This window comes from Pogona vitticeps, chromosome 4, assembly GCF_051106095.1.
Source record: "Pogona vitticeps strain Pit_001003342236 chromosome 4, PviZW2.1, whole genome shotgun sequence".
Lineage (NCBI taxonomy): Eukaryota > Metazoa > Chordata > Lepidosauria > Squamata > Agamidae > Pogona > Pogona vitticeps.
The window spans coordinates 182,662,015-182,686,985 of record NC_135786.1 but is presented as its reverse complement, the minus strand read 5'-3'; the positions used below and the strand labels follow the sequence as shown (position 1 = coordinate 182,686,985).

The 24,971-nt window shown below is 37.5% G+C and overlaps 1 protein-coding gene across 50 annotated transcripts in view; it reads right to left on the bottom strand.

Annotated features, from left to right (window-relative positions):
- EPB41L3 (erythrocyte membrane protein band 4.1 like 3) overlaps positions 1 to 24,971 on the bottom strand; it is a 188,543-nt gene that overhangs the window by 61,674 nt on the left and 101,898 nt on the right. For all 50 annotated transcript variants that reach the window (XM_072999605.2, XM_078391565.1, XM_078391574.1 and 47 more), the window contains exons 4-6: positions 14,633 to 14,737; positions 13,323 to 13,365; positions 751 to 826 (exon numbers count right to left, since the gene is read on the bottom strand). In XM_072999605.2, the coding sequence (XP_072855706.2) occupies positions 751 to 826; positions 13,323 to 13,365; positions 14,633 to 14,737 (224 nt within the window). The remainder of the gene's footprint in view (positions 1 to 750; positions 827 to 13,322; positions 13,366 to 14,632; positions 14,738 to 24,971) is intronic.

The following is a 24,971-nucleotide window of genomic DNA, read 5'->3' as shown; positions in this document are numbered from 1 at the left end:
ATCCTCTCTTTGTGCAATAAGAATACATTACATGATTCTGAGACAAGTCAATTAGCTGAGTTTGAGATCAGGAAAGGAACAGAGGAGAAAATTCCAACATATACACTGCATCAAGTAGCTTTTTCTTCCACCACTTACTATCATCACTATGGTAGTGACTGAAAATGTGATCACATGGCACTGAAGGGATAGCTGTTAGTTTAAAAGAAATGACTGTCTTCAACTACATAGGAAGAAACCTTAGTTTAGGCATCCTTCAGTCTCAAGAGACTATGGTAATGTGCTCTGAATAGAGAACTTGGAACAGCATCTAGTGTGGCTGAGAAGGCCAATTCGAGAGTGACAATCCCTTCCACACTGAAGACAAATACAACCTGTCTCCTGTCCAGCTCCCTGATTTTGCTGCTTTTGGGAACTGCCTTGGCCTGCTGGAGAAAGTGTCTCTTCAAAATGGGAGAAGCCATGATGCACCACCTGCCTCCAGGCTGAATGCTCCGATGTCAGGGTTTCCCATCTGTTGAGGTCCATTCCTAAGGACTTCAGATCCTGCTTGCAGATATCCTTGTAACACAGTTGTGCTCTCCCTCTGGGGTGATTTTCCTGCACTAATTCTCCATACAGGAGATATTTTGGAATCCAACCATCAGCCATTCTCGTGACATGCCCAAGCCAACGCAGATGTCACTGTTTCAGTAACATACACATGCTAAAAAGAAGAAACACTAGGAAAAAAACTAGTGTTTGAAATACCTGGTAATATCTTCAGAAAGTTGGGCAGGATCAGGAGGATAGAATTTCACATTAAATGAGAATTGCCAAGCACCACCTGTAAAAGAAACAAAGAATGGCTGAGATTCTTTGCACTTTGTCTTCAATATTCACAATGAATGTTTCAGGTGTCTGTCTGTAGCATTCTTATAGTAAAACTCCCACAGCTTTCAATGTTATTTTTCTCCCAAGGCAGAGATTTGTCCTTTGGCAACTAATGACGTACTCAAAAACTCCATAAAACTTTGAAGGCAAAGAACTCTTTCTTAGGGAAGATATTGTTTATATAACCAATTAAAAATAGAAATAAGCACAGTTAGTAGAGTTTATGCCCCTAACTGAACAAAACACATAAAACTATAATATCAACGTATTAATCGGTACTTCAGGGGATGCCACCTCAGCAAATACAAATATGGAGGTCACTACTCACAAGTAACCTTGAAACGTTAAGGTCCAAATACACTGCTTCAACAACCAGTTTAATGTTGTTTTACTTTGCATTTTCAAATAAAGATAATTCAATGCCCATTGTTTTATACTACTTGAGTCTTGATATAATTACAGTATTTCCTTCAAGAGTAAAAAATATACATATTTTCATTTTCTATATAATGTTTTACCCAGCGTTTCCAAAAGTTCCTTTTGGGGAGAGGGAACAACACCCATTTATCCAACTGCCCTCTTGGCTGGAGGATTCTGGGAAGTGTGCCCCTCTCTACAAAAGAGAGGAACTTTTCCAAGCCTTCTTTTTACCCCCTTTATCTTGCATGCTGGCTGTGCCCTTTTCTTGGGCCCAGTTCATGTTCTTGTCACTTTCAGATTACTATTATATATTCAATGTGGCCAATTCTTCAGATACTACAACTGACTGAGAATTCAGCTGCCAACATCCTGACTGAACCCATACACTGGATAATACTAAAATCTTTCGCCAGATACATTGCTTCGTTTTTTTGTTTTGAGGCTTAGTTCAAGGTACAACTTTGGATTTTTAAGACACTCCACAGTCTGCAACCAGGATAGCTCAAGAATTATCCCCACTCCACCCCATGAGCCTACCCTGAGGCCCCTCTTCAGATCCCATGCCATTGTTACCAGGTATATATGATACACTAGAAGCTTGATTTTGTGGTGCCCAGAAACCAGAATATTCTATGAAAAGGTACACCTAACTACGCTGTTTGCTTATTTTCAATAAAGATGAAAACTATTTTGTTTTCAAAAGGCATTTACAGAATACTGCTTCAAAGAATCATTTTCCTGTTACTAGAATTTTTTTTAAAAAAAACTTTGCTGTAAATCTGGTGAGAAAACTAGCTGCTCGTTTATTGTTTCTTGATTTGTATCTAAAGAAAAACAGAACAGAAATGTTATAATAAATAAACTATAAATATATGTCTCTAGGAGGATAAATATCTTCTTACCACCAGCAATAGTGTGGAGTAGATGTTTTAATCCCATTTTAAGTGTTTTTATATTTTGTACAATCCTATTTTTAACTATTCAAGCAGAGCACAAAGTGATGAATATACATGTTGAAGCTATGTCAAGTTTTATTACTAAAGCCTTGGTGTGCTTGGCAGAAGAGGGTTCGTGCTAATCTTGACATTACAGTGTACATTAAGCTGCGTGTAAATTTTCTACAGCTTAAAAAAAAAGATCTGGATTATTATCCCTGAGTTGTCCACTGCCACATATAAACTACTACACTGCTTATTTACATGCATATGATGTCTTTTTCAGTCCACCTTTATATATGAAGCTTTTAAGATTCTTCATTTAAGGTAGAATTCTAAATAGAAAATGAACAGGGATTGTAACAATGAATTCTAGAATGCAGATCCTTGAATCAATCGTTTGAATAGAACCAAAAAAGAGAGAGAAAGAAATGAACTAAGCCTGCTATAGGGATTTGTGCACATTACTTCATATCAGGGTTAGGAAAAAAGCAGAAGTTCATATTTATTTTCCATATAGGGTACAATTGGGAAACAGTGAAAGTTGTGTAGCTAAGTTCTTTTTTTTTTTAAGTTTTATTTTCAATAAGGATCAAGGTTGGGGTGTGGCTACAAGGGAATAAGGAAAAAATGGATAGGGGCTGGAGAAGGGGTAAAATTCTAGAGAGCGAAAGAGTATTCTTACATCCACTTACTTAGTTATGATAAAAGGGAAATCACATAAATAATCTAACAGATTTTCCAGACTAACTGTCTTTACAACTCTCTCCATTCCTTTGGACATTCTCAAACTTCTTTCATCTATGCTTTCCAGTCCATATTTCAGCTCCAATTGTAAACCCATTCCCATTTTTAAAGTCCTTTTTGAGACTTTCATTTAATGCTTCTGTTAGTACATCCATTTCCGCCACTTCCAGTATCTTTTGTATCAGTTCCTCCAGAGACTGTACCTCTTCTTTCTTCCAATATTTTCCATATAGTAGCCTTGCTGCTATGATTACATGTATTATCAAATATCTCATTTCCTTATCTACAATTTCAGTCACAACATTCAGTAAAAACAATTCTGGTTTATATGGTATAACATAAGACAATTTTTTTTGTAACATTGCAGGTATTGATCTCTGTAGCATTCACCCTGCTCATGAATATTTATGTTGAAATTTGCATGCACTAATAGGAGTTGGTGGGGGCAGAGTTAAGTGGGGGAAAGTAAAAGGAGAGAGAGGGAGAGAAGAGTAGGCAGTTGAGAATGAAGAAAGAAAGTTGTTTAGTTGAAAGTTAAAGACATTGACTGGACTTTTATCACTTGTAAAAATAAACAATTTCTACCTGGTTCTCAAATGATATGTTGCCTGGACCTCTGTTATTAATAGTGAACAAAGTTGATGTAATCAACTGGTGGCAGTTGAATGACACGTAGTGTGCACCTTTGCTTGGTGCACACTACGTGGGCACTACCAAGGGCCACGCGGGAACATGACAAACTGGTGGCACAGCAGTTGGATACGAAACAATCCAGTGTGAAATTGAATTTTCTTGAGTCTGGAGAAAAAAAGGATCTGTGGCGTAAGCAGTGGTTACCCGTTAAGAGTCTTGTGGAAGACTTTGTTTCAGGGCTCCTGAACCCACGTCTCGGGAATCCCAAATTTCCCCAAAATTTATTAACGTTTCCATCAGTTCATCGATAGAGTTACTGGGTTCTTCCAAATAAAAACTAAATCATCAGCAAATGCCTGTAATTCATATTCTTCTCCCCTTATTTTTAGCCCTCTTATGTTTCTGTTAGCCCTGATTTTGCTCATTAAGGATTTTCAATGAAAGTATAGTGGGGATAATGGACAATCCTGTCTTGGACTTTTCTGTATTTAAATATCTTTTGTGAAGTTTCCATTAATTTGGATTTTAGGTTTTTGTTTAGTATAAATAGTCTTTATTGACCTAATAACTCTTCCCCCCATTTTCATCACTTCCAGTTGCTATATCATAAAATTCCAGTTCAGATTGTCAAATGCTTTTTTCACATCCAGAAAAATCATAGCCATTGATTTTTCTGGATGCACTTCATAGTATTCCAATATACTTAAAATCCTTCAAAGATTGTTTCTCATTTGCCTTTTTTGAAGGAACCCGGATTGATCATCCTGTATTACTTGTGAAAGGACCTTTTTCAATCTAGTTGCCAATATTGTAGCATATATTTTATAATCCACATTTAAAAGTGATATTGGTCTATAATTTTTAATTTCCATAGGGTCGGTTTCTTCTTTATAGATAAAACTTCTCCTTGACATTTAATCCAGTCGTGTCCAACTGTAGGGAGGGGTGCTCATCCCTGTCTCCAATCCATAGAGCCAGCGTTTGTCCGTCGACAGTTTCTGTGGTCACATGGAAAGCGTGACTAGACACAGAACACCATTAACTTTCCACCGAGGTGGTACCTATTTATCTATTTGCATTTGCATGCTTTTGAGCTGCTAGGTTGGCAGGAGCGGGGACAAGCAATGGGAGCTAACTCTATTACGTGGATTGGATCTTACGACTGCTGGTCTTCTGACATTGCAGCACAGAGGCTTCTGTTGTTTAACCCACAGTGCCACCACGTCCCTCTTTATGGACAGTAGTAATCAATGCTTCTGCTCATGTTGCTGGTATTGTCCTTTCTTGATCTATCACTTCTATTAGTTTCTTATATGGTTTAAGTAATATATCCTCAAAAGTTTTATAATACTCTGCCAAGATCCTATCTCCTCCTGGGGATTTTCCATTCTTTCGCTTCCTGAAGGCTTCCACTATTTCATTAAATGAAAATGGTTCATTCAGCATTGGTTTCTGCTAACTTGTTAACTTTATGTTATTATATTTCCCCAGATATTCTCTCTGTTTTTCTTTGGAAATTTCTTTTTCCCAGTATAGATTTTGATAGAATTTCTCTTCAATTTTTCTTCTTGTCTGTATTTTATCATTCATTCCTCATCTTTCAAATTTTAGATTATAGTTTTTCCTCTTACTTTTCATAATTTATATGCCAACCATGTTCCTGGTTTGTTTGCATTTTCAAAGAAATTTTGCCTTGCAAATTTTATCCTTTTTGCCATTTCTTCTGTTATCAAGACATTCAATAGGTTTTGTGTTAATTTTATCTTCATCCTCAATTGTGTCATATTTGGGTTTTGCTTTAACTGTTTCTCACATTAAAACAGTGTCCTTTCCAGTTCTTTATATTTTGCCATTCTCTTTTTATTTTTTGTCTTGCTGCAATTCTCATTATTAAGCCTAAAAAAAGCTTTCTCGTTTCCCATACTATTACCACTGATGTTTCTGGAAGCACGTTAAGTTTAAAGAATATATCCATCTCTTCTCTTATTTGTTTTGTGAAAGTATGGTGTTTTTAAAAGGGTTGTATTTAGACTCCAATATGACAATTTCGGCCCCCATTTCCAAATGTACTAAGATGGGACTATGGTCTGCAAATGTGTTAGGCAAAATGTCCACTTCCAATACTTCCTTCATCCAACCCAAAAATATCCAGCATGCATTAATTCTTGACCAGCATTTATGTCTATCCAAATAAAATGTAAAGTCCCTTGCACTTGGGTATCTTGTTCTCCAGGCATCAACCATATTAGGCTCTTCTGCTAATTGTAGGAAATATTTTGGTAACATGTATCTTCTTTCCCCCCGCCCTTTTTTCACCTAGGTTTATATCTAGATGTTTATAAAAAAATGGCATTAAAATCTCCCAAAATACAATAATCCTCATATTCTTTCTTTGCAATTTCTTTTTGAAAATCATCATAAAATGCTTCTTGGTTTTCACTGGGGGCATCTATCTATCTATCTATCTATCTATCTATCTATCTATCTATCTATCTATCTATCTATCTATCTATCTATCTATCTATCTATCTATCTATCTATCTATCTATCTATCTATCTATCTATCTATCTATCTATCTATCTATCTATCTATCTATCTATCTATCGTATTTCCATCATTAGTATCTTCACATCTTCAAGAAGAAGTCGAGGAGAACCTTTGTTGGCATCTGAAAAGAACCATATAAAACAAGAGGCAAAAGTCCTCACCTGGGTGAGAAATGTATGCCCAGTTAGAAAGAAAACAAAGAGGACGAGTGGCATAAATACTGATGAAACAGCAAAACAAACATAATTCTCATTTGAAAGAACAACTAGATATCAGCAGTGAGGCTTTGGCAAATCTGGGAAGTTGTTGATTACATCCTATGAGAGCAGAACCATAAGTTTGCTGGAAATTGTGACCTGCATCGCTGTATTAATAGATTGATATATTTGGCCATCTGCCTGGTATAGATTTTGTTCTCTCCTAGCAAGAGTGTACAGAATTACTTCCTCTGATTGACCAGGTAAACTAGCAAGAATTTGTTCCAAATTAGATGGATATCATTGTATACTGTACTGTAAAGAAGCATATGTACCAGGGACTTGAGGGCCCCAGAATTACAAAGGTAATCCCATTGGTTATTTCCATTGGTTGGGAGTTACAATATTTTTCCGTTTATAAGACAACTCAATGTATAAGATGACCCCCCCTTTTCTAACCCCAAATTAGAAAATTTCATCCTTGCTTTTCCGTTCCTTTTGCTAAGCCATGGAGTTTAGCAAAAGGAAGGGAAAAGCAGGGATCAAAGGGCTCCCTTCAACCACCACTTTTTCTTGCCTTTTGCAAAGCCATGGGGGTTTCGCAAAAGACAGGGGAAAGTGGCCATTGACTTTAACTGATAGGATTTTAAATAGTTTTTACTCATTTTATTCATTGTTATTACATTTTTCCTTTCTCTTCTTGGCTCCTCTTGTTTCCATAGTAGGTTTACCTTTGGTACTTTCTATTTGGTTCTCTGACTCAGATTCTGTACTTTCCCCTGGGTCTGGTTCCAATGGACCGCCTCTTTTAGCCAAACTCTAATATATCCCAGAATACATAACTCCATTTGTCTGGTAGGGTAATTGGGTACCTTTCTCAGTAGAAGGGGCATAAGACTACATTATGCTAATGAGTATTTGGATATAATTTGTACACCTGAATTATTAAATGAAAATAATTTCAATGATGTCAAAACACATTCTTGAAACAGGAAGATTTGCATTTTAATATACATATCTTCTCAGGGTCAAACACAGTAGTACTTGACTATTTGTTCTGCGTAATCTTTTAGTGCCACAATTATTCAAGTAAGATTCCCTGGTGAAGAGGTCTATGGGTGTGACTATACTGTTTAAAAATGTGTGAAGTGCTACATGTTTGGGGTGAGCTGATTTACATTTTGTCCTTTGACCTCATGATGTAAAGGGAATCAGCCTGGATTTCCCACCACCACCACCAATCTGTAATTTTCCCCTCTGCCACTGGGGCTTCTACTTTAAAAAAAACCACACACACCAAAACAATCCATTTGTAAAGGATCAGTTCAGGCTGGTGATCACTGCAGAAAAGTTACCATGTCAGCACACAGGGAATGGTGAGCAAAGCCTATTGGCAAGACTTAAAAATGAACAAACAAACAAACAAACAAACAAAAAACAGCTAGTGATGAGCAAAACCTCTCTCTTTAAAAAAAAAACAGCTTAGCATTGGCCTCTCCCTGTCAGCATAAGTCTGTAGCTTCAGTTCCCAAAAAACCTGCTTCAAAAAGGCTTTGTTCTTTCCTTTCTCTTTCTCTCTTGCTCTCTCCCCCCTTCCTCTGTTCAACAGCAGTAAAACACACAGGACTGCCTATAGTTCCTCTATTAGTGATTTCCAAAAACATTTAGCTGCTATGTACAAAGGAAATAAAAATGCACTGTCAAGGGGTGAGTGCTCAAGAGTTTAAAAGAGTGCTTCTCTGTAGCCCACTGACATAATTATTGGAGGGCAAGACTTTATTTTTTTTAAAAAGCACCTAAGTATTAAAAAAGGTAACAAAAGGAGGAAATGAGATAAATGAAGCCTTGTTTAAAACTTATTAGGCAGCTCCCTTGTAATGGTGCCTCCTACAGGGCTTCAACAGAGCAGCAAACAAGCTGCAGACAAAGCTTTCCTCCTTCCCTGTGCAGCCAATTAATGTGAACAGACCCAAGAAACCCAAACTTCCTAGGATAAACATGAGTGAATCCACATTTCTCACTGTGTACTCACATGCTAAGTTAGATGCAGGCAGCCCATCACTATTCATAATAATGAATTCTACTATCTATTTTCTAGACTACAGAGATTTTTTAAAAAGTAGAATAAATGAAATCATAGTCATGATACAAGCCAATTAATCTGATTTACTAATTAACCCAAATAATTAATTAAACCAATTAATCAACCCAATTTAAATCTGTGTTTTGATTCTTATAAAGTCCATAAAATCCAAAGATACTCATACGTAGAACAAATCCTCTGATACTAACAGAATTAAAGTTCGCTGTAACAAGTTCCATTCATTTCAAAAGGTCTACTCTAGGTACAACTAACATTGGATTTAACTAAAGGTCACATGAACAGTCTTTCATTCACACAAAAAGACTTCCCCTTTCCCCACTTCCAAACCCATTTCAGAGCAGATGGGTGTGCGTGCAGGAGAATCTATTCTGACAGTGAAGACAGTTCCAAATCTTTTACTTACAGAAGAATTTTCTTTACAGGAAGGCTGGCATTTTAAAAGCATCTAAAGCAAATCAATCTTTTTTCATTACACAAGCAACAGATAATCATTTTTGAATGAGAAACTGCATTGTAATTCCAGATGGAGAATACTTTCGACAAAATATAATTGCTTACATACACTTGGTAACTGGAAACCTTTTATTTGTGAAGTGTTACTGAGAAAGACCACCGACATCTGTTTGCAAGAGCACATTCCACACATAATCATTATGGCAAACGTAGGATGGGGGGGGGGGATCCTCATTTGCCAATATATGTTTATTCAGGGTACTTTCGGGTTCACAAATTAGAGCACAAGATTCTTTTAAAAACCATACACTTGGGTGAAAGGGTAAGATGTTAAAATGGTAAAAACCAACTTTGAAAATGGGAGGAAAAATTGGACAGGTATACAGAGATGTTCAATAGGCACAGATGTTTTAGCTGGAAATATCAGAAGGAGCCCAGAACAGAGGTTATGAAATGCAGAAAACAAAATTCTCTCTCTAAGGATCTAAGTTCCCATGCTTCCTGCTGAATTTAGAGGAGTTTTCCCTTCACTTGCTGTGTTCATTGATTACATATCTTAAAACTTGACTAATTAATCACTTTATATGAAAAACAGTAATAAAATGTAATGACCTGGAGATTATTTTAAATGCAAAGTCAAAAGCATAAAATGGGCATAGTGTTTTCTCCATTAAAGTTTTGCTCTGTATGTGGAAATAAATGTTAATTAAATACATAAAATAGTGAGAAGGATTGTTTTTGTTTGTTTCTGCCAGAGGTATGTCAAGTAGCCAACTAATCAATGCACCAATAAGTTAGCTGTTGCAAAATGGCAGGACAATGTATGGTTGCTGCTGCATTCCAAGGATCATATCTGGTACTACTTTTGAAATATACTTTACAGCAGGGGTCCCCAACTTTTTGTGATGTGGACTGGTTGGGGTGTATGGTCTCTGTGTGCGGTGACACACACCCTGCTTTAGAGCACCCTATAGAAGTAAAGTGTGCCTAAACAACTGAGGAAACCAATGAGTTTACAGAACCAAACATATTAATGAAAGTAGCTGCACATAAGTAGACCTGTCCCGCCCCCCCCCAGATGTGATTAGAGCACCAGCCAACCCTCTCTTGCAGAACGCAAAGCCTGTCCCCATCCCCAAACGTGACAAGAAGGCCAGCCAGGTGTATGGGTAGTTGGCACACCCAAAGCCGGTCCTGGCATCCCGAACGTGCCAAGAGGGCCAGCCTGTATCGGCCCCCCGAAACCTCCAAGGCCTATCTTTATCATATCCAGGCACTCTCAGTAGCCAAGTTGCAACACCCACCCAGCTTTCTAGTTCTTTGTTTGTTTGAAGGTTGTCAGCAAGTCTAGTTAAATGTTGGTGGTGAGTGACAGGTGAGTTTCCTAGGCCTGTCTCAGACCCACCCAAAGCCTGTCCAGGCGTCACCCCATCGCACGGCTTCAGATTGCAGAGCATTTGTTTCCGACAGCCCTGCGGCCCCGCGAATCAATCGCCGTTAGTAGCACCAAGCTTGGACCCTTTTCTCCTGTTGGTGCTACTGATTCCCCAATAGCCGGGCTCTGCCCCCCAAGCCTGTCTGGGCGTCCCTGTACCAAGATGGACAAGAACAGCAACAACAACAGCAGCACCTATAATAAGCCCAGTGGCTCAGCAGCACTGCAGTTTAACCCGCAGTGCCGCTGTCTACCTTGCTGCCAACTTCCTCAGTGCCTGTTTTGTCCACTCCAAAAGTCTACACTGCTGGCTACATGACAACTTTCTGAGTCCTGCAGGTCCTTCCACTTCCCAAAGGCCTGTGTACTCATTCCAACTTCCTCAGGTTTGATTCTCAAATGCTGCTTGCTGATTTCAGCATCCTACCCACCTCGGATGTCCCCGTGCCAAGAAAGCCAGGTTCAGCCCCACCCAAACCTGACCAATGTGCTCCCTCCTCCTGAGATGTGCTGTGTGTGCCATGTCCCTCCCTATCTCCAGGATCAGAATCCGCTGAGTGATTTATTCTGAAAAATCTCAGAAATGCATATTTATACGTATTTCATGGTTCCAGCCTCCTTGGGCTTCATTCTAATTATTAACGCCTGTTCATTCTGGCCTCCTGGCCTTCTCTACTGCCCCAGAAGGCTGGCAGAAGCTGGGTGAAAAGCGATGGGACATAGCTCACTGTCGCATGGATTCAAACTGCAGTGCTGATCTTCTGATGGACAAGCCCAGTGGCTCAGCGGTTTAACCCGCAGTGCCACAATCTATGTTGCTGCTATGTGCAACCTGTGCGGGCATCCCCACATCTCGCTGGGCATCAATTCCAGCCTCCTTGGGCCATGTTGGCCCCAAATCCTGTATCCCTCTCCAGTTGCCTTGGGCTTGCCTGCTGATGATTCTGTGCCAAGAATTGGGCCAAGGGCCTTCCAAATCTTGACTGCTGGATGAAGTTGGCTCATCGGGCCAGGTTCTTCTTTCCAGCCTGCCTGCTTATTCAAAGGGCTACATTAGTGCTCCAAAGTCCACTCAGGCTTCATTCCTAATTCCTGGCTGTTCATTCCAGCTTCCTACTGCCTCAGGTAGGCAAAACCTGGAACAAAGTACAGGAGCTCAGCTCACCCCGTTGCATGGATTTGATCTTCCTCTCAAGAAGCCCAGCGGCCCTGTGGATTAAGCACTGTTACGTTAGTAGCACCACCCTATTCATCTGTTGTTGTGCAACCTCAGTTGCCTCCTGGGGGCAAACTTAACTATGCAGGTAAATGTGATGTTCCCAAAGAAGGCAAGAGTCTGCTTTCAAGCCTGTCTGGGCATCTAAGCGCCAACCAGGCCTGTTTCAAGCCCCCCCCACAAGCCTGTCCGGGCATCCCCTGTGCCAAAGAGGGCCTGTCCTGTCCCAGGCCCACCCAAAACTGGCAGACTATTCATTCCAGCTTCCTAGCTGTTCTACAGCCTCAGTAGGTAGGCATAACTTGGAACAAACTACAGGAGTTCAGCTCACCAGCGGCCCCGCAATGGGACAAGACATGGTACTTTGCTGCTGCCAACTACCTTAGTGCCCGATGCAGCAAAAAAAAAGCCTGCTTTCCTGCTGCCTTTTCCCTCAGTGCCCGATGGGACCAAAAGAACCTGCTTTCCTGCTGCCTTTTCCCTATAGCTGAATCCTCACTGTTGGCTTTCAGGAAATGATCCCCCTTCCCCACAAATGTGTGAACAAAACTTGACTTGCCATTTTTCCAGCGTAGCTATCTGCAGGTCACTACAGAGTAGTCATCTTGATTGAAACCAGCTCATAAGCTTGTCACATAGTATTTTGCCTGGGCAATACTATTCCAAAGTTTTTGTGGGGGAGAAAAAAGGATTGCCCTAAGCAGCACAAATCACATTTGTGATCATTTCACTCTTCCCCATAATTGAACAAAGCTAAAGATTTTTGGAGCCTACTTTCATTTTACTTGGGGAGCCCCTAAAGTAACCCATAAAGAGAAAGGTGCTGCTAGAACAGCACTGACCCTGAAGTTGGTCACACACAGGGAAAGGATTGGCATAAGACATTTTCCTGCCAGAGGCAAAGCAATAAGTGGCACTGTTCTGTCAAGTTAAAGTACACAGTGATGAAGGCCAGAAAAAGCCCACATGCATCTATCCCCTTGGTTGACAGCAAAAATACAGTGGGTCAAAATCCAACATGATCCTCAAATATGTCATGTAACTTTCTTCCCTTCTCCTCCCCAATCCTGTGCAGCTCTAGTCAACTCCCACAACTTGTCTCTGAAGGATTTCCCAGCTCTCCAGATGTATTTTTTTGGGATGCTCATGGAATGTGAAGGAGATATTCCCGCCTTCCCTTACCGTTAGATTCTACTACTGTACAACAGTAAAGCATTATGTAACAATTCATCTGCTGCCATTTCAAGGCACCCTAATTATTTGCCGAATGAAGTCTCGCTCTTCATTAAAGATCAGTAATGATTTCCAACTTAGCTATGTTTTCTTTTGAAAACAGTTTCCAGATAAGGAGTTCTAACACCACCAGCACTAAACTGAAATAATATGTTGCAGTTTCTTGTATGGTGTAGTTGAATATCAAAAATACATCCTGTTTCCTCACCGCTACCTAAATCTCTGCTTGCTTGTATATCCCATGCCATTTTCCTTCTTCTCTCAGCTGACAGCTTTATTATATATACTTAGTATAATACAGATTTCGCGTAGAGTATGTATTACAGCTATACAGCATCAACAATAGCTGTTGATTAAATTAAACACATTAAATGCAAACATTATATATACACACTATTTATATGCACACCATACTTTTGAAACTGTTATTATTAGTATGTTTGGGTTTCCTTACACATTCAGTAAACTGGCGCTTCCCCCCCGCCCCCGGTACAGATCACCTCCAATAAATTATTTATTACAACTTACTTCGAATCTGCTTTTTTATTTCCTTGGCTGGGTCCAACCAATTCTGAAAAGAAGCATTTTAAATATAGGAATCAGACATACAGTTTGTTTAAAAAGGCATATTAAGTAAAAAATGGAGCAAATCAATTTGGAGTTAAATACTTTAAAGCTCTGTTAAGTGCAAAGAAAAAGCATAAACTTAAAACGCTCAGTAAAAACAATGGGGCCCAAAGCACTTAACTTTGTCTGATTCATGTTCTGTTGTCCTAAATTTAGAAACAAAAGTCTCCAGTAATATGCTAATAATTACTATGGCTGAAGTCAAGAGAGACCTTTGCCCATTACTATATGTTACAGAAGAGAATCCTTAATATTGAAAATTATTTTTAATTTCTGACATCGACAGCAAATCAGAAAGAGGAAGATCAGTCCCAGTGTGGATTTTTTTAATGGATGTGGCCTCTCTTGGAACAGGATCATAAGGATTAACAGGCTAATGAAGAGTATCAGCTTACTCACACAAGTTAGGAAGCAAATGTAATGACATGTTCACTTTTATGTTGTGTCGCTTTGGGTGGGCTACAGTGAGGAAACTGATATTTCAAAGAGACAGCACTAACCATAAGAATCACAGAAGTGCACTTGTTAGCATAAATTGTTGTTCTCTTGAATATTCCACCCAACAATTTCCACAACACAGAGTTCTGTTCTTCTACAATAGTATGAGCTCTTTTCTGACCTCAGTGCATGTTCCAAGTCTGGGCTATCTGCTCTTACCTACTGTAATACAAGATGTACTGTGCCGAACCCTACATACAGGCTGCAGAGCGGCAAAGGGGCATTGGCTCATGAATTCTTAGCAGTTTTGTGTCTTACGCACCTTCACTGCAGATAACACACATTCAAAAGCCCTGAAGCTATATGTGTTAGGACCAACTTAAAAGTAATGCCAAAGTAATGAGAGACTTCAGGGTAAACTGGTAAACATAATACATGAGACTACGTATCACAGCATTAACCTTAACTTGCATCAAGGAAACATCTGTAGCTAGAGTTCTAATTTATTTTTGAAATCTCTGTGGGTCTGAATAAAGAACAAAAATGTATCGCATCATATATGAGTGGTTCAGTGAACTGTATCCTAGTTTATAATGTCAACCATTTTAAAATTAGATGCAATTACACTTTTGCAGGGAAGAATCATTTCTGAACTTCTAACAAACAACAAGTTTCAAATGCCATCTCAATCTTACTGATTTCAGCTGCTATTTAATATTCTTATTTCTTTCCTCCATTCCCAATAGATTTTTAAAATTCTTGGCTAATTTTACCTTTTGGTTTTCCATGTCCCTATATGTGAGCCCAAAGTAGTCTTTCTCCAAGAGGTTCAAGTGTTCACACACTTTGTCAAACAGCACTTGGCCCTTGGAACGTTTCTACAAGAAAAGAGAGAGAAAGAGAAAGGAGAGAGAAGAAAAGGAAATGTTTAAGAGTTTCAAAAATAAAAGACTCTGAAAATCAATACAGTTCTTGGGAGCTAGGTAACAAACACTGTAGACAACTAAAAGCATGAACGATGTTACTGAACAAACGTTGGTGGATTATGAAATTTATTGTCTTCATTGTTTTAAATGTGTATTGACTTGAAATATAAATGGATGGAGTCCAATGTTTTCATTCAGCTGATGAAGCAACTTCCATGAACAGAAATGGAAAAGCAAATTCTCTTCAAAGCATAACCCCTCCTGCACGTCCCCAAAACCTACTCAGGAGGACTGGAAAACTCATCAGAGCCAGGTTTGGGAAGTGCAAAGGCCTACAGTGGAGCAAAGAGTTATTTCCTAATGGATATCCAGTACTGTGATGTTTCATTTTGAGGCCACTAAGAGGAAAGGTGATCCCAAAACATGACATAAATGCATAAGCACACACAAAGCTTTTCTGCACTTTTTCAGCCTTCCATTCTGTCAGTCAAGTATCTGTATCAGCAAAGACAAACGGAAGCTGAAGCATAAGGAGTGTTGGGACATATATACCTAAACATTTATCTGGCTCAGGAAAATAAGTCCAAATAGTGCTATTTGCATCTTTTTGCATGCGCATTATAAAAATACATATATTGTCACTTAAAACATTAGGCAAGGTAAAAAAAAAATCAGACATTTCAACAGCCAGATCTGCAGTCTTGCACAGCTGTCTGCTTTAATGAAGAACAATAAACAACTGCTGTTTAAATTAAGTTGCTTTCCAGGAGAACTGGAGAAGGCAAGCACTTAACTGAGAAACATACATTCGTTCAAGATTTATGTACAGCAGGTAATCAAAACTCTAAAATAGCAGTTTCTCCTCAACATATTAAAAATTCTCTTATCAATATATTTTCCACAATATATTTTCTATATTCACAGATGTATCTGATAGGGATACAGGAGAGGGCCTTCGCTGTTGCTGCTCCCAGACTTTGGAACTCTCTCACACAGGAAGTCAGAACGGCCCCATTTTTGCTGTCCTTCCCCAAACAGGCAAGAACCTTTCTCTTCAGGCTGCCTTTCCTCAGTACCTAGTCACCTGTGTATGATTTTTAGATGGATTGTTATGCATTACTGCAATGACTGGAGTTTTAGTATTACTTGTGTTTTCCATTTCTCAGAGTGGTGTTTTAAAAATATATTAAAAATATTTGTATATTTATTGCTCTTTGCTTTAATATTGCCTTTTAATGATGTAAGATGCCTCTTTATACTCATTTTTCTTAGTTTTACATATTGTCTTAATGAAGTTAACCACCATTGTATACTTATTGTTTTCCAACTTTAAATACAGTGGTGCCTCGCACAACGAGTGCCTCACACAACGATGAATTCACACAACGATGCCTTTTTCTGTTAAATTTGCTGCTTCACACAGCAATGTTTCCTATGGGGGATTTTCACACAACGATCTCCCTTTTCGCTCCTGTAAAAGTGTCTTACAATGTTTGGACGCTGTTTTAAATGATTGCAATGGTTAGTCCACCTCCTGAAACCTACGCAAACTGATTTTGGTGTTGTTCTGACACTTCGTTAATTTATGATGATTTTTTGAATTTTCTCCATTGGAAACCATTGGATGGTCTGTCTAATGGTTTCCAATGGAAAAAACAAAAAATCATCATAAATTAACGAAGTGTCAGAACAACACCAAAATCAGTTTGCATAGGTTTCAGGAGGTGGACTAACCATTGCAATCATTTAAAACAGCTTCCAAACATTGTAAGACACTTTTACAGGAGCGAAAAAGGACTTCGCAAAGGCATTGAAATGTATTGAGTCGGCTTCAATACATTCCAATATAGGAAACATTGTTTCACTCAACGATGTTTCCTATGGGGATTTTCACTGAACGATGGCAATCCGTTCCAATTGGAACGGATTAACCGGTTTTCAATGCATTCCTATGAGAAATGGTGTTTCACAGAACGATGTTTCACACAACGTTGATTTTTTTGGAACCAATTAACATCGTTGTGTGAGGCACCACTGTATTGTCTTTCAATGTTGTAAGCTGCCTTGGGTCATTTTCAAGGAGAAAGGGGGAGTGTAAAATATTTTAAATAAAATAAAATAAAGATAAGATAGATAGACAGACAGACAGACAGATAGATAGAGTGCATTTTTTTTAACTCCAGCTTAATCAGACAAGATCCATATTGAGTAATGTAACAATAATCACCATGTGCCTTCAAGTCAATTCCAACTTATGGTGACCCCTTCTAGGGTCTTCTAGGTATAAAGTACTTAGCAGTGTTTTACCAATCCACCATTCTGGGACTGTGTAGCTTGCCTGAGGCAACACTGGCTGGCTCTTCTCCCAGCCACACATATCTTTTAATAGGAGTCTTGTTTAAACAGTAAATCAATAGAACCAATAGGGTTACACTCCAATCAGTTATTCTCTCTGCTAGCATTACTAATCAAAACCTGGTCTGAAGTCAACAATCTGGCAAGAGACCAATTCTACTTTTCAAAAACTATCCTGAGACAATGAAACTATTTTTTTAAACTGTATCATAACTTTTGTTGTTTCTATTTGACAGATTAACAGCAGATAGAAAAGGTGACACACTCTGGCTCCCCAAGCATTTTTCTTCTTAATAAATCTGAAAGAATATTTAGTGATCCTGTTTTTATTTTACTGCTGGTGTTGCTTCTCTCATATTCTCTTAGCTGTCTCTGTAACCCAGTCATCTGCCTCCACCAATCACTTCTGCTGTTTCTTTTTGTTATTCAAGCCTTTCTTTAAATGTGTGTTCTTCTTATTGTGTCACTACCATCATTCCACGCAGATAAACCTTAAAATCCATAGCATATCAATAAACTTCAACTTCTTCTATTCACATCATAAAATAGAATAAATTTTCAACTTCTCAGGATTCATTCTTACATCATATTTCTAGAATATCCAGGAAATTTCACTCCATAAGAATACATGTGAATAAAATTGTCGTGCCAACCACAGAACTGGAGAATGCTGCACTTTTCTTATTATATATATCTTGTTTACGAAAAGTGTCCTTCATAATTTGCATTTAAGAAGAGAGTAATCACAGGTTCTTGTATTGAACTGCCTTGGTAGGCTCTAAAATAATTATGATTGGTTTAATTATTACTTGAGAAATCAGATTTCTAGTGATCACATCAGAATACATGTCTTTCTAGCACTGCTAATGGGTGGGGAAGAAAATGACACAACAGTACAATGTTAGCAGGTATGTATTTACACACACCATACAGTCCTGTTAAATAACATCAGCTTAGCCTCAATGACTGATGATCTAGGAAGTGTTTTTAAATGTATTGTTGTGCTCTGTGGTTTTAAATGTGTTATAGTATTGTTTTTATTTACTGCTTTTAATATATTTGTTTAATACTTTAAAAAATATTTGTATACTTACTGTTTTTAGCTTTTGAATACTATCCCTTTTAATGATGCAAGCCACCTTGAGTCCTTTTTAAGGACAAAGATGGGATAAAATATTTAAAATAATAATAATAAATAAACAAACATATCCATCACATATATAAAAAGGAATTGTGAGAATGAAATTAATGTGTACTTTTGGATGGTACAAAGTCTAAGCAACACTCAGAGTAAAGGGACACACACACACATGCACATAAGTGATAATGAAAAAAACTTCCTAGCTGTTCTTTGCATCATCAGGTAAGCACTCATTAATGCCAGTGAAGGCTTCCCTTTTGATGGAAACAGCAACATCAGGAGTTGGAATTTGAGCATTACCTGAAATGTTTGAGATAAATGGGAGTCATAAAATGAGGATACCTTATATAGGTTTGGAAGAATGTGGACATTACAGCACTATGAGGAGAGAAGACAGGAGAAGTTTGACTATTGTCACAGTATTTTTTATTTATGATCCCTTTCTTAGATTAAACACAAACTCTATGTAAGTAGCTTCCTTATCCTATCTGCAGTAAACAATATTAAACATTAAATGGTTGCTGTTGCCACTTGGACTGTTGTGGCCCTTGCCAACTTGGTTTAGGTATAATTCCTATATGCTTGTGTTGGAGAAATGAATCCTCCTAGTGAATTCATGTATATGTAACTGAACTGATATTTTATTCTCAGGTTTTGAAGGTTCCACATGTGGAGCTGATTCTTCTATATATTGGACTTCCAACCCAGTTGAGGAACATGTACTGGATTTGATCTGAATGTGGATTCAAGGCTACACTTACACTTTGCACTTCTACTAGCAACTTCTGTATTGGTGCTGTTGCCTAGGACTTGGGTGCACAAAATGTAGCATTTTCTTATTGTTATAATGGCTCATTTTGTCTATTATATATAGTTACTGTGGATAAGAAAATACTCACTTTGTGAAATTGTGTTTGCAAGGTTCATCAATAGTTATCTAAATAAGCAAATCGCCCCATAGAACTTAAAAGTATTACACTTTGCCCATATATCTTAGTGATAACATGTGAATAAAATTAAGGAGACACAAAGAAGCAGGTAGGAAATTAGGTTTTGCTTATAACTATAAAAACAATTATTCTGATTCAATACTAGGGAATATTTTCAGAGTATCTCTTAATAGTAGCAAAATATTAAATGTTTTTCCATCACTTGAGCATTAATTATGTATAATGCACATAAAATAAGATAAAAACATTTTTTGCAAATTGATTATTATTGAATCTCAGTATTTTACACTAGGCAAAAAAATGAAGCTCATGTAGATGTGCAAAACTGGGACTGGACCCTAACTTTCTGGAGAGCTTTTAGAGGTATGGAGAGGAGGAGAGCCTGAAGAGAAAGAAAGAGAACGTTCAGTTGTGCAAGCTTCAGACTGTTCATACAGCCCATGGACATAACTTTATGAACAACAGATCTTGTAACTGACACATAATATTATATGAATAAAAAATATCTTTCTTATGGTGGAAGGACAACAAAGAAGCAGAATTCCAGAGTCTGACAAGAGCTACTGAAAAACTCAAGAAATGGGTTTTTAGTCCTAATAATACTCTCACTTAGATCAGGGGAATTGTATTACTGCATGGGTTTTACTCAGCTACAACAAAACCAATCAATCATCTATTCTCATTATGTCACTTCAGCTTTTGACCTGACAGAAATTAAAACAAGTGCTATGATACAGACCTCTCTCTTTATACTAAATCACTTATACCACTGTCTTCTTATTTATCACAGAACACAGCTAAAAATTAAAATGTTTATGTGCAGGCATATGTTTGCTTATCTAAGGCAGCAATTTCTGAACATAAAAAACAACAGTCCGCCTTTCTCTACACCTACGATAATTATCCCTGCAATAGGGATGGGCCTGGAGGTTTAGTCAGTTGTCAGAATGAGTTTGTCTGCAGAGCAGTAACAGCACATGTCCAGCCTTTCCAGCTGAACGATTTCACAGTGTTTATAGTGGGTCAGTAAAAGAAGTCTTGACTTCCAGGCAGCAGGCAGTGTACCTGCCATGTTTTGTGACTGTACAGATGTTTCAAATCTCAATGCAACTCTTATTTACAAGAAGTCCAAATAATCTATAAATTTTAAGCCCTTTGGATGATAATTCAAAGCACGCTCCAATTACATTCTAGCCATTTTATTATCTTAATATATACTTTTTGTGACAGCAGTAAAATATCCCATCAACACCATTCTTAACACTAGAACAGCTGTTTTGTTCTCCCTCTGGAGACAGACTGCTATTTTATTCCCACTCCATATGCATGCACTTTCATTTTAAACCCTCATAAGTTTTAATGGCTTTAAACAAGTATTTACAGAACATACTCGCTAGCATTGTATTTACTCAATACAAAAATACAGACATGTCAGAAATTCATTACTAGTATTAATCATGGTGAGACCCAAAGTGGCATATTAATATTGCCAGAATCAAACTAGTGATAAGTGAAACACTTGTTCGTGAACTGATGTTAATTGACAAGGTATCAGTGTTGTTTCTGAGCGTATGTCTGTTGTGCAACCACACATGTGACTAGGAGTGCAACCAACAACTTGTTAATTAGTGGTGATTCACCATTACAACACATATCACTTAGGCATGAATAAATGACTAAGCCATTTGCACTTGTATCCAGTTTCTCGTTCCAACTGCAAAAGGCTTAAGGAATCAATCAATTAATAATAATAAATCAACATTTGTGTAAATCTTGATCGTAGAGCTTTATTCCAATTGGGCTCAACAGGATCAATGATTTAGGCCTTAATCAGGGACAAGATTCAGATTAAAGAAAGTCAGGCAAATACTTCTACTCTACTCTTCATGATATTCATCATAACTCTGAATATTATGGCTGAAACTCTTTTGCACAGCTCCAGGTGTGCAACAGGAATGATGTCATGAGCTCTAGCAAATCACGTCACCATTGATAAAAGGTTCAATTTTGAAGTACATTCACTTCCATCATATTGTTCCATGTATATCTTAAAAAACATAGGGAATAAGACAAAACCAAGGTGTCCAACACCACTTTATGAGATTGGTCCACTAAATAGCTGCTGAACTGGTGCCTTAAATAGAGGAAATGATTTGTACAAATTGTTAGCATGTAGATGAAAAAATTGTCTCATTTTATATATATAAATGCTACCCTTGTGGCCAGTTTCTTTCTTTCTTTCTTTCTTTCTTTCTTTCAATATTTCAAGCACTTTTAGGGACTTAGACCATGTAATATTAATTGCTCTGTCCATTTTAAGCATGTGGCCACGTATCATTCCTGTTCTTCATCCCATATGGTTCTGGATTGTGAAAACACTAATATCCTTACCACTTTTAAATTATGTTTCCAGCTTATGCTTTTTTTTCATTGTGTAGCTTGCCTGCCCAAACAAGGAAGTTTATGGTGATATATTAAGGTGGTGTAATAGATAAAGTGACACTGTGAATTCGGAGACTTTGACTCAAATTCACACTTGGCTATGGGAAATCACAGGGGGGGCAGGAATGGGGGAAAACACTCCTTGAGTATCTCGCTTACCTTGAAGCCCCTATTAGGGATGCTATAAAGTGGTTGTGACTTCACAGGATATTACACACACATGCCACAGTTTTGTCATCCAAGTATAATGGCCCTTTGGTTTTCCATTATTTCTTTTTCTAACATTTTATTAGCCCCTCTCAAGAAACAAAGCAAAATCAAGAAACAATCAAAACCACCAGAAAAGATTAGAATGGAAAAATGGAATAGCTTCACAACGCCTTTGACCAATAAGACTAGCAACTTTCTCTTCAGAAGCTTCCATAGTGTGATCATATCATGCTTCAGTACATAATGAAAAGGCTGAAAATAGTTGAGAATTTGGTAACACCCTTTTGAAAAAAGAAGTAAATGTAATATTTCTATAGCAGTTCACAAGGCTGTTAAGCAATGGGTAAATGTTATTGCTTCATTTTCATCACCAATGGAACATCTGCATAACTATTAAATTATTCACAGTTCAACAACTTTCATAATTCACCAAGGAAATGTTTGTCAATACTATTTATTTACAAAATGCATATAAGTGTGCAATATGATACACTACTAAAAGCACCTAGGATATGTAAACATTCTCTATAATCATTTCCTTTTTGTCGGATTGATTGCTTCGTTTCAATTTCCGTGCTTAAACAGATGTTAAGCACCTGTTTTTCTAAATCAGCATAACAACTATCTTATAAATAAAACTGAAGGTTGATTGGTTTGTCTTAAAGATCTCTGAAATGGAACCAGTTATAAACCTGAAATTTTGCACGTATGTTACTGATATTCCCACTTAAATAAAAGACTAGAATATTACCACAACTGGGCATGTTATCTGGGGGAATCTGGACATTGTATTCTGTTCACTGGAATGGAAAGAGCCAGAAAAACTAACACAGACACTACTGATTTCCGAAATTAATTATCTGGATATATTGGGTAATATCCTGTTGCTTAGTATAGCCAATTGCATTAGAGTAGGTTCACTGAATCAATGGTGATTTGGTAAGTGAATAACATCATAAGTTCCATCAGTTCAAATGGGCTTGCTCTATGACTTACTTTAACATATTAAGTTCCAGTTAGAGTAGACCCATTTCAATCAATACAAAGTACAGAAGAATTGACTCACAAAATCCCCGCTGATTCAATGAGTCTATTCTAGTACAATTTATTACACTAAGCAACAGGATTTTGGCCATTATCTCCTGCATCTTAACTTTTCATACCGGCTAAAGAATGATGGAAATTTTAGTCCAAAGATGTTACCAGAGTTTTTTACTTCTGTGGGGGAGTTATAATCCTTATGTGATACATAAAAATCGGAAAGAAGAAATTTTGTGAAGATAGTACTGATACTGCAATGTAAGTCACAAGATGACTGGGTCAGATGAATACTTGGGCTGATTGAGAAGAGTGAGCACTGGTGTTATGGATGGAACTAGTGGAGTTCTAATGGGGAAGTTGGATATACATTTGTTAATAAGTTTTAAGAAACTGCTTTTATTATGCTGCAGCCGGAGTATATGATTCTAGTTCTGATGAGATTGCTGCTGCTGAAGTCATGGGCAAAGGCCCTAATTTGGTCTGTTTCCAGAATGAGGAATAGGTCACCAATCTTCTTATCAGGATTTAGCAATCCTTTGGTTTTTGTTTGGGTTTTTTTTTTTAAGATTACTGCCAGCTTTTTAGGATTGTGAGCTCAAGCAGTATTTAAAAAAAACAACACAAATACAAGCTGGCCCCAATAGAAAATGTACCGCATTATACAATGTCATTGATGCATGTTTCTTACTGTGATAAAAAAGGGGATACATTATCTTCAAATTTAAAGCCTACCTGAAGTTGAGATCTTTCAGAAATGCACTTGCATTGCTGAGTGAATTAACAATGTCATTTTGTTTGCTACTATTTTATAGGAAATATTAAGTAAAAATAAGAGACTATCAGGTATTGATGGTACTTTCTGATACCTTATAATAGGCTTATTTCTCACGTTGCTTCATTTATATTCTGCTTTGCACGTTCTATAGCATGAGTTGTTATGAAGGTCTGAAGGCTCCAGTCCTACACACACAAACTGGGTTCCTTTTGAGTAGATGAAGGAAACTGAGCTACAATAGTCTCCTGCATTTATCTCTCTCTCTCTACATATATATATTTAGACAAGTTTTATGTTACCTACCAAATAGGTAAGTAAAATATCTGCACTTATGATTTAACTCAGTTTGATTAAATGAAGCTCTTTATAACATGCGAAAGAAGCATTCCACTCTGTCACTTTCACTAAATCAAGAGCCTCCCATGGATGAAAGGAAGCCTTTTGTTCATGGGAGAAAATTCTGAGTTCAGCCTGCTACCTTGGAAAACAGGAAAAATTCAGAATAACCTTCTTATGGAAGAACAGAAGTGACGAGTGACTACTTCAGGATCATGATCCTTGGTTTAAAAATGTCTAAAAGAATTTTCATGTAGCCTTGACTATACAAAGAAGCTGTAGATGTGACCACTAAAATTTGCTTGTGGCACTGCCTAATTTTGAGAAATAGGGAGTCCTATAATGTCAGACCCATGGCATTTTTTTTGTAAGTATACATAATATTGCTGCTTTATATATTATAATTTGAACAGTTGTTGATATTTCAGTTTCTCACCCATTTTTAAGATACAGTACCTTTAGAATACAAGTCAGCCATTCACACATATGCAATTTTTAAAATGTTGAACACATATAAAAGCATGTAGTCCATAAAAATAGCTTTATAAAACATATGCATGCATTCACTATTACTCACTTTTTGAGCTATTTTTAAGCTGAAATCCTGTTGTGTAGCTCTGTGTAAGAATGACATTAACAGCAAACTGTGACTAACTGAAGTCTTCTTTTCGCAATTTTGGGGGGTGCACGGCTCATACACAATATGACAAAATTGCATGCACCCCAAAATCATCAATAGACGCTTTCAGTCAACAGTGATTTGATTTGCCAGTGCCAAAGACATCATTCCAGTTGTATACTTGGAATGATGGCCACAACAGAGATTCAGCCATATATTCAGAATTATGATAAATATTATAAAGAGAAGAGTAGAAATCAACAGGCTCTTTTGTCTGGCTTTCTTTAATCTGAATCTTAAACTTGATTAAGGTCTAA